This window comes from Echiichthys vipera (assembly GCF_963691815.1).
Source record: "Echiichthys vipera genome assembly, chromosome: 3".
In the NCBI taxonomy this organism is placed as follows: Eukaryota; Metazoa; Chordata; class Actinopteri; order Perciformes; family Trachinidae; genus Echiichthys; species Echiichthys vipera.
In genome coordinates this window covers 308,832-318,831 of record NC_139828.1, presented here as the reverse complement: position 1 = coordinate 318,831, position 10,000 = coordinate 308,832, and the positions used below count along the sequence as shown (strand labels likewise).

The window sequence follows — 10,000 nt, the reverse complement described above, 5'->3', positions numbered from 1 at the left end:
GGTCGGTCCCCCTCAGGACAGTCTGGTCCTGGTCCTGGTCGGTCCCCCTCAGCACGGTCTGGTCCTGGTCCTGGTCGGTCCCCCTCAGGACGGTCTGGTCCTGGTCGGTCCCCCTCAGGACAGTCTGGTCCTGGTCCTGGTCGGTCCCCCTCAGCACGGTCTGGTCCTGGTCCTGGTCGGTCCCCCTCAGCACGGTCTGGTCCTGGTCCTGGTCGGTCCCCCTCAGCACGGTCTGGTCCCGGTCCCTCCTCCAGGTGAAGGTGGGGCGGTGCAGACACCCTGAGGCCCTGCAGGTCAGCAGCAGACCTGAACCCCTCTGAGCTGCAGAGACCAGAGGACTCAGCTCCACCTGCAGAGGGTGGACTGAACCATGCACCAGGATTACTCTGAGGATCTGCAGACTCTGATCCTGGATCAGGTCTCAGGGGCAGCAGCTCCAGCCTCTGATCCTGGATCAGGTCTCAGGGGCAGCAGCTCCAGCCTCTGATCCTGGATCAGGTCTCAGGGGCAGCAGCTCCAGCCTCTGATCCTGGATCAGGTCTCAGGGGCAGCAGCTCCAGCCTCTGACCCTGGATCAGGTCTCAGGGGCAGCAGCTCCAGCCTCTGGTCCTGGATCAGGTCTCAGGGGCAGCAGCTCCAGCCTCTGATCCTGGATCAGGTCTCAGGGGCAGCAGCTCCAGCCTCTGACCCTGGATCAGGTCTCAGGGGCAGCAGCTCCAGCCTCTGATCCTGGATCAGGTCTCAGGAGCAGCAGCTCCAGCCTCTGGTCCTGGATCAGGTCTCAGGGGCAGCAGCTCCAGCCTCTGATCCTGGATCAGGTCTCAGGGGCAGCAGCTCCAGCCTCTGATCCTGGATCAGGTCTCAGGGGCAGCAGCTCCAGCCTCTGATCCTGGATCAGGTCTCAGGGGCAGCAGCTCCAGCCTCTGATCCTGGATCAGGTCTCAGGGGCAGCATCTCCAGCCTCTGATCCTGGATCAGGTCTCAGGGGCAGCAGCTCCAGCCTCTGATCCTGGATCAGGTCTCAGGGGCAGCAGCTCCAGCCTCTGATCCTGGATCAGGTCTCAGGGGCAGCAGCTCCAGCCTCTGATCCTGGATCAGGTCTCAGGGGCAGCAGCTCCAGCCTCTGATCCTGGATCAGTAAACGACAGTAAACGGCGAGCGTTACCTGTGACGGTGACGGCGGCGGTCGCCAGCTGGGAGCCGTACTGGTTGGAGGCGTCACACTGGAAGTGGGCGGAGTCTTCCAGCTGGGCCGAGGAGAGGCTGAAGGAGAGCGAGGAGGAGGAGGAGGCGGGGTCAGACCTCTGAAGCTCCGCCCCCTCCCTCCTCAGCACCAGCGTGGCGGGCGGAGCGGCGTCTGAGCGGCAGGTGACGGTGACCCGCTGACCCTCCAGCACCCGCTCACCCGGACTCACGGTCAGCGAGGTGTTGGTGGGCGGAGCTGTGGGAGGAGCCGACAGGTGAGTCAGTCCGCGCTCGAACAGACGGAAAAACAGACCGGGGCGTCGCTCTCACCGTGAACGGCGACCTCCAGGTGAGCCGTGCGCTTCCCCTCGCTGTTCAGGGCCTCGCAGTCGTACCGTCCGGCATCGGACACACGCAGCGCCGCCAGCTCCAGCTGACGGCCGCGGCCCCGCCCCTCGGGCCGCCCGCCCTCCGCCCTGAAGCTCCAGGTGACCGTCGGCTCTGGGTTTCCTCCGCCGAGCAGGTGAGCGTGAGCGGAGAGCCGGCCATCACCGTGACAACAGAGTCTGACGTCACCGTGACAACAGAGTCTGACGTCACCGTGACAACAGGAGCATCTGCAGAGACATTGATTTATTAGTTATTCATATTACTGTCTACGGTGTGTGTGTGTGTCTGTGTGTGTGTGTGTGTCTGTGTGTGTGTGTGTGTGTGTGTGTGTCTGTGTGTCTGTGTGTCTGTGTGTGTGTGTCTGTGTGTGTGTGTCTGTCTGTGTGTGTGTGTGACTGTGTGTGTGTGTCTGTGTGTGTGTGTCTGTGTTTGTGTGTGTGTGTGTGTGACTGTGTGTGTGTGTGTGTGTGTGTGTGTGTGTGACTGTGTGTGTGTGTCTGTGTGTGTGTGTCTGTGTGTCTGTGTGTGTGTGTGTGTGTGTGTGTGTGTGTGTGTGTGTGTGTGTGTGTGTGTGTGTGTGTGTGTGTCTGTGTGTGTCTGTGTGTGTGTGTGTAGATGTGTTGATCTACAGTACGGACGGGGGACCTGGACTCACAGAGCAGGGTTAGGGGGACCGTGGTCTCTCTGGTCCTGTGCTCAGGCGGCAGGTCCTGCAGGTCCAGCGTGGCCCTGCAGCTGATGTTCCCTCCCTGGTCCCGGTCCTGGGGGGTGAAGCTGTACTGGGACCGGACGGAGCCGGAGCCGGGATCTCCCATGATGCTTTGCAGGACGGCGTCCCCCCGGAGCCAGCTGAGCGTCAGCCGCTCGGGGGGGTACACGTCCGGCACCTGGCAGCTGAGGCTGGACTCCGCCCCCAGACGGAGCCGGTCCTGACCCCCGACCAGAGGGGCTGATGGGAAATCTGAGGCACAACAGGAACCAGGGTCACGAACGTCACTTTATTATTATTCTATAATAATTATGTGACGACGACACGCGGCGTGAGTGAGTGTCCTCTCACGGTAGACGTGCACGGAGGTCCTGAGCTGCCGCCTCGCCGCCCCACACACGACCTTACACAGCAGCGCGCCCTCGTGCTCCGTCAGCACGGGGTCAAAGGTCACCACCGAGAGCGTCCTGTTGGTGCGCACGGACGCCGTCAGGGGCCGGTCCCCCGGCAGGGACCAGGACACGCTGGGCGCCACGGGGCAATCGAACACCCGGCACTCCAGCTGCTCACGCTGCCCCAGTCTGAAGAGAGGCATTCTGGGAAACACGGCCACACGCAGACCCTGAACGCACCACGATGACATCAGCAGCAGGGCTGGGGGGGTCAACAACAACAACAACAACAACGACAACAACAACGACGACAACAACAACAACAACGACACAGACAAAAACAACAACAACGACACACACACAGACACACACACACAGACACACACACACAGACAGACAGACACACAGACACACACACACAAAGACAGACACACACACACAGACAGACACACACAAAAACACAGACACACACACACAGAGACAGACACAAACACACACACACACACAAAGACAGACACACACACAAACACAGACACACAGACACACACACAGACACACACAGACACACACACACACACACACACAAAAACACAGACACACACACACACAGACAGACACACACACAGACACACACACACACACACAGACACACACACACAGACACACACACACAGACACACACACAAACACAGACACACAGACACACACACACACACACAGACACACACACAAAAACACAGACACACACACACACAGACACACACACACAGACACACACACACACAGACACACACACACACACACAGAGACAGACACAAACACAGACACACACACACACACACACACACAGACAGAATCTCATTTAGTAGTAAAATACAGAAACAAAGTGAATAATAAAAATATAAATAATGATAATTATCAGAGATCTGGAGACAACAATGTTCACAACAGCAACAACAACGTTATAATAACAACAACAACGTTATAATAACAATAATAACGTTATAATAACAACAATAATATAATAATAAATCAGCATTTACCTTCCAGAGCCCAGATCCTGGAGCTGCTCCGCACAAACATTTCACTGCTCTGACCGTTCAACACACACACACACACAGTCTCTCTCTCTCTCCCTGTGTGTGTGTCACTGTCTCTCTCTCTCTCTCTCTCTCCCTGTGTGTGTCACTGTCTCTCTCTCTCTCTCTCCCCGTCTCTCTCTCTCTCGCCCTGTGTCTCTCTCTCTCTCTCTCTCTCTCTCCCCCTGTGTGTCTCTCTCTCTCTCCACCTGTGTGTCTCTCTCTCTCTCTCTCTCCCTGTGTCTCTCTCTCTCTCTCCCTGTGTCTCTCTCTCTCTCTCTCTCGCCCTGTGTCTCTCTCTCTCTCTGTGTGTCTCTCTCTCGCCCTGTGTCTCTCTCTCTCTCTGTGTGTCTCTCTCTCTCTCGCCCTGTGTCTCTCTCTCGCCCTCTCTCGCCCTGTGTGTCTCTCTCTCTCTCTCTCTCGCCCTGTGTGTCTCTCTCTCGCCCTGTCTCTCTCTCTCTCTCTCCGTCTCTCTCTCTCTCTCTCCCTGTCTCTCTCTCTCTCTCTGTGTGTCTCTCTCTCGCCCTCTGCTGGACACACAGATTCTTTCTGTTTTTCTTTCTTTGATCAAATCAATATTTTAAACGTTTCCTCTGAACTTTGATCTGAAGCGTCCGTGTGTGATTGATCTGCTGCTGACCTCACTGATGACATCACTGATGACCTCACTGAGGGCTGCTCTCTGATTGGCTGAGCTCAGGTGAAACTGTCTGTGGACTCAGATCAAAGGTTAAAGACGATGCAATCAGGAGCCACTGTGACGTCGTCATGACAACAGGAAACAGGAAACGGCTTCAGGAGAATCATCTGTTTATTTTCAAAACAATACAAGTGATTTTACAGATCCTTTCAAAATAAAAGCCCCGGTGTTTAAGGCACTTCAGCGCAGAGTTCATCACTAACTCGTCTGCTGTTCTCAGCGCAGCGTCACGGCGACAGGCCGCACGGACCGAAGCTACAAAACACGGCTGTCGCTGCGCCGCAACCAATCACGGCTCTGATACACGCCGTGGTCAGCAGCAGTGCTGTGCGTCACTCAGAGCTCAGTTAGCTGGTGCTCAGTTAGCTGATGCTAAGTTAGCTGATGCTAAGTTAGCTGGTGCTAAGTTAGCTGGTGCTAAGTTAGCTGGTGCTCAGTTAGCTGGTGCTAAGTTAGCTGGTGCTCAGTTAGCTGGTGCTAAGTTAGCTGGTGCTCAGTTAGCTGGTGCTAAGTTAGCTGGTGCTAAGTTAGCTGGTGCTCAGTTAGCTGGTGCTAAGTTAGCTGGTGCTAAGTTAGCTGGTGCTAAGTTAGCTGGTGCTCAGTTAGCTGGTGCTAAGTTAGCTGGTGCTAAGTTAGCTGGTGCTCAGTTAGCTGGTGCTAAGTTAGCTGGTGCTAAGTTAGCTGGTGCTAAGTTAGCTGGTGCTAAGTTAGCTGGTGCTAAGTTAGCTGGTGCTAAGTTAGCTGGTGCTCAGTTAGCTGGTGCTCAGTTAGCTGGTGCTCAGTTAGCTGGTGCTCAGTTAGCTGGTGCTCAGTTAGCTGGTGCTCAGTTAGCTGGTGCTAAGTTAGCTGGTGCTCAGTTAGCTGGTGCTCAGTTAGCTGGTGCTCAGTTAGCTGGTGCTCAGTTAGCTGGTGCTAAGGTGATGATGTCATCAGAGGTCGACTCAACAGTACAAATATCGTTGTTCATCTTTCAAAGGAACAGAAACGTTTGAGCCAATCAGCTGCCGGAGGCTTCACACCTGAAGGTTTTCATTAAAGCACACAGGTAAAGATTTAAACCCTTCATTTATTATAATTAAATATAATTAAACATAATTAAACATAATTAAACATAATTAAATATAATTAAACATAATTATTCACTTCAGGGGAATCTCTGTTGAAAACTTCTGCTTCTCTTTGTTTAGATTTTCCTGCGGTCAGTGAACGCATCATCGACCATCCATGGTTTTATCTGCTGCTTTCATTTATTATTATTATTATTATTATTGTTGTTGTCATAGTAACGCCACAAACATACAAACGTCAGCTGGTTTCAGGGAAACAGGTAAAAACTAAAGTTCATTAAAAAAAGAGAAGAAACAGAAACGAGCAGCGTCGGCGTCTCTGACGCTTTAAACGATCTTTAACGTTGAAAGATGACGTCATCATCATTATTACGTCTTTCTCTTCTGTTAAAACACAAACATTTAAAAACTAAAGACGACCAATCAGATGCTGCTGTAAGGCGGGTGGGCGTGGCCTCCTCCTGGCCCCGCCCCTCACACACACACACACACACACACACACACACACACACACACACACACACTCTTCCCTGAGTTAAACAGTCCGGTCCCTTCTTCTTCTTCTCTGTGGTTGTAATTATTGCTGCTGTTGATACTAAAGATCAAACGCCGACGGTAGCGTCAGAGACAGGAAGTGAATACTGTTGCCATGGCGATTATCAAAAACAATAAGAAATATAAAATCTGTTTATCTAAATATATCTTCTGCATATTTACAACAGCTGCTGCTGCTTCAATCACTCTGAGCCGGGGATTCTGGGTAATGAGTCCTCAGGGCCCGTCTGTAGTCCTAGTACTGGACGTACTCTGGAAGAGACTGGAAGACAAAACAGAGACAGACGAGGGTGAGACAAGAGACGAGAGTGAGACAAGGAAGAGAGTGAGACAAGAGACACGAGACGAGAGTGAGACAAGAGACGAGGGTGAGACAAGAGACGAGAGTGAGACAAGAGACGAGAGTGAGACGAGAGACGAGAGTGAGACAAGAGACGAGAGTGAGACAAGAGACGAGGGTGAGACAAGAGACGAGAGTGAGACAAGAGACGAGGGTGAGACAAGAGACGAGAGTGAGACGAGAGACGAGGGGTGAGACGAGAGACGAGGGTGAGACGAGAGACGAGGGTGAGACGAGAGACGAGAGTGAGACGAGAGACGAGAGACGAGAGTGAGACAAGAGACGAGAGACGAGAGTGAGACAAGAGACGAGAGACGAGGGTGAGACAAGAGACGAGAGTGAGACAAGAGACGAGAGACAAGAGACGAGAGACGAGGGTGAGACACGAGACGAGAGTGAGACAAGAGACGAGAGACAAGAGACAAGAGACGAGGGTGAGACACGAGACAAGAGACGAGAGTGAGACAAGAGACGAGAGTGAGACAAGAGACGAGAGACAAGAGACGAGAGACGAGGGTGAGACAAGAGACGAGAGTGAGACAAGAGACGAGAGACAAGAGACAAGAGACGAGGGTGAGACACGAGACAAGAGACGAGAGTGAGACAAGAGACGAGAGTGAGACAAGAGACGAGAGACAAGAGACGAGAGACGAGGGTGAGACACGAGACGAGGGTGAGACACGAGACAAGAGACGAGAGTGAGACAAGAGACGAGAGACAAGAGACGAGAGACGAGAGTGAGACAAGAGACGAGAGACGAGGGTGAGACAAGAGACGAGAGTGAGACAAGAGACGAGAGTGAGACGAGAGTGAGACACGAGACGAGAGTGAGACAAGAGACGAGGGTGAGACACGAGACAAGAGACGAGAGTGAGACAAGAGACGAGAGTGAGACAAGAGACGAGAGTGAGACAAGAGACGAGAGTGAGACAAGAGACGAGAGTGAGACACGAGACGAGAGACGAGAGTGAGACGAGAGACAAGAGACGAGAGTGAGACAAGAGACGAGAGTGAGACACGAGACGAGAGTGAGACGAGAGACAAGAGTGAGACACGAGACGAGAGTGAGACAAGAGACGAGAGTGAGACACGAGACAAGAGACGAGGGTGAGACAAGAGACGAGAGTGAGACACGAGACAAGAGACGAGAGACGAGGGTGAGACAAGAGACGAGAGACGAGGGTGAGACAAGAGACGAGAGTGAGACAAGAGACGAGAGTGAGACGAGAGACGAGGGTGAGACAAGAGACGAGAGTGAGACGAGAGACGAGGGTGAGACAAGAGACGAGAGTGAGACAAGAGACGAGAGTGAGACAAGAGACGAGAGTGAGACAAGAGACGAGAGTGAGACAAGAGACGAGGGTGAGACAAGAGACGAGAGACAAGAGACGAGAGTGAGACAAGAGACGAGAGTGAGACAAGAGACGAGAGTGAGACGAGAGACGAGGGTGAGACAAGAGACGAGAGTGAGACAAGAGACGAGAGTGAGACAAGAGACGAGAGTGAGACAAGAGACGAGAGTGAGACAAGAGACGAGAGTGAGACAAGAGACGAGAGTGAGACAAGAGACGAGAGACAAGAGACGAGAGTGAGACAAGAGACGAGAGTGAGACAAGAGACGAGAGTGAGACGAGAGACGAGGGTGAGACAAGAGACGAGAGTGAGACAAGAGACGAGAGACGAGGGTGAGACACGAGACGAGAGTGAGACAAGAGACGAGAGTGAGACAAGAGACGAGAGTGAGACAAGAGACGAGAGTGAGACAAGAGACGAGAGACAAGAGACGAGAGTGAGACACGAGACGAGAGACGAGAGACGAGAGACGAGAGTGAGACGAGAGACGAGAGACGAGAGTGAGACAAGAGACGAGGGTGAGACGAGAGACGAGGGTGAGACACGAGACAAGAGACGAGAGTGAGACAAGAGACGAGGGTGAGACGAGAGACGAGAGACGAGAGTGAGACAAGAGACGAGAGTGAGACACGAGACAAGAGACGAGAGTGAGACGAGAGACGAGAGTGAGACAAGAGACGAGAGTGAGACAAGAGATGAGAGACGAGAGTGAGACAAGAGACGAGAGTGAGACAAGAGACGAGGGTGAGACAAGAGACGAGGGTGAGACAAGAGACGAGAGTGAGACGAGAGACGAGAGTGAGACAAGAGACGAGAGACGAGGGTGAGACAAGAGACGAGAGTGAGACAAGAGACGAGAGTGAGACAAGAGACGAGAGTGAGACAAGAGAAGAGACGAGAGACGAGAGACGAGGGTGAGACAAGAGACGAGAGTGAGACGAGACGAGAGACGAGGGTGAGACACGAGACGAGAGTGAGACAAGAGACGAGAGTGAGACGAGAGACGAGAGACGAGAGTGAGACGAGAGACGAGAGTGAGACGAGAGACGAGAGACGAGAGTGAGACAAGAGACGAGAGTGAGACACGAGACGAGAGACGAGAGACGAGAGACGAGAGTGAGACGAGAGACGAGAGTGAGACAAGAGACGAGAGTGAGACGAGAGACGAGGGTGAGACAAGAGACGAGAGTGAGACAAGAGAAGAGAGTGAGACGAGAGACGAGGGTGAGACAAGAGACGAGAGTGAGACAAGAGACGAGAGACGAGGGTGAGACACGAGACGAGAGTGAGACAAGAGACGAGAGTGAGACAAGAGACAAGAGACGAGAGTGAGACAAGAGACGAGAGACGAGAGTGAGACAAGAGACGAGAGTGAGACAAGAGACAAGAGACGAGAGTGAGACAAGAGACAAGAGACGAGAGTGAGACAAGAGACGAGAGACGAGAGTGAGACAAGAGACGAGAGTGAGACAAGAGACGAGAGACGAGAGTGAGACAAGAGACGAGAGTGAGACGAGAGACAAGAGACGAGAGTGAGACACGAGACGAGAGACGAGAGACGAGAGTGAGACGAGAGACGAGAGACGAGAGTGAGACAAGAGACGAGGGTGAGACGAGAGACGAGGGTGAGACACGAGACAAGAGACGAGAGTGAGACGAGAGACGAGAGTGAGACAAGAGACGAGAGTGAGACAAGAGACGAGAGTGAGACACGAGACGAGAGACGAGAGTGAGACGAGAGACGAGGGTGAGACAAGAGACGAGAGACGAGAGTGAGACAAGAGACGAGAGTGAGACGAGAGACGAGGGTGAGACAAGAGACGAGAGACGAGAGTGAGACAAGAGACGAGAGACGAGAGTGAGACAAGAGACGAGGGTGAGACAAGAGACGAGAGACGAGAGTGAGACAAGAGACGAGAGTGAGACAAGAGACGAGAGACGAGAGTGAGACAAGAGACGAGAGTGAGACAAGAGACGAGAGACGAGAGTGAGACAAGAGACGAGAGACGAGAGTGAGACAAGAGACGAGAGTGAGACAAGAGACGAGAGACAAGAGTGAGACAAGAGACGAGAGACAAGAGACGAGAGACGAGAGTGAGACAAGAGACGAGAGACGAGAGTGAGACAAGAGACAAGAGACGAGAGACAAGAGTGAGACAAGAGACGAGAGACAAGAGACAAGAGACGAGAGTGAGACAAGAGACGAGAGACGAGAGTGAGACAAGAGACG

At 53.3% G+C, this 10,000-nt stretch overlaps 2 protein-coding genes across 3 annotated transcripts in view; both read right to left on the bottom strand.

Moving 5' to 3' along the window:
- vcam1b (vascular cell adhesion molecule 1b) overlaps positions 1-4,094 on the bottom strand; it is a 23,656-nt gene extending 19,562 nt beyond the window's left edge. Inside the window, 7 exon segments of the mRNA XM_083940754.1 lie at positions 1-363; positions 1,166-1,441; positions 1,516-1,633; positions 1,636-1,802; positions 2,231-2,536; positions 2,636-2,938; positions 3,720-4,094. The exon segment at positions 1-363 is cut by the window's left edge and continues 768 nt beyond it. Coding sequence (XP_083796880.1) covers positions 1-363; positions 1,166-1,441; positions 1,516-1,633; positions 1,636-1,802; positions 2,231-2,536; positions 2,636-2,938; positions 3,720-3,759 — 1,573 coding nt within the window. The 5' untranslated portion in view covers positions 3,760-4,094.
- A 979-nt stretch (positions 4,095-5,073) lies between these two features.
- Positions 5,074-10,000, bottom strand: part of cdc14ab (cell division cycle 14Ab) — a 19,168-nt gene continuing 14,241 nt past the window's right edge. For both annotated transcript variants that reach the window (XM_083940313.1, XM_083940314.1), the window contains one exon: positions 5,074-6,339. In XM_083940313.1, coding sequence (XP_083796439.1) covers positions 6,313-6,339 — 27 coding nt within the window. In that variant the 3' untranslated portion in view covers positions 5,074-6,312. The remainder of the gene's footprint in view (positions 6,340-10,000) is intronic.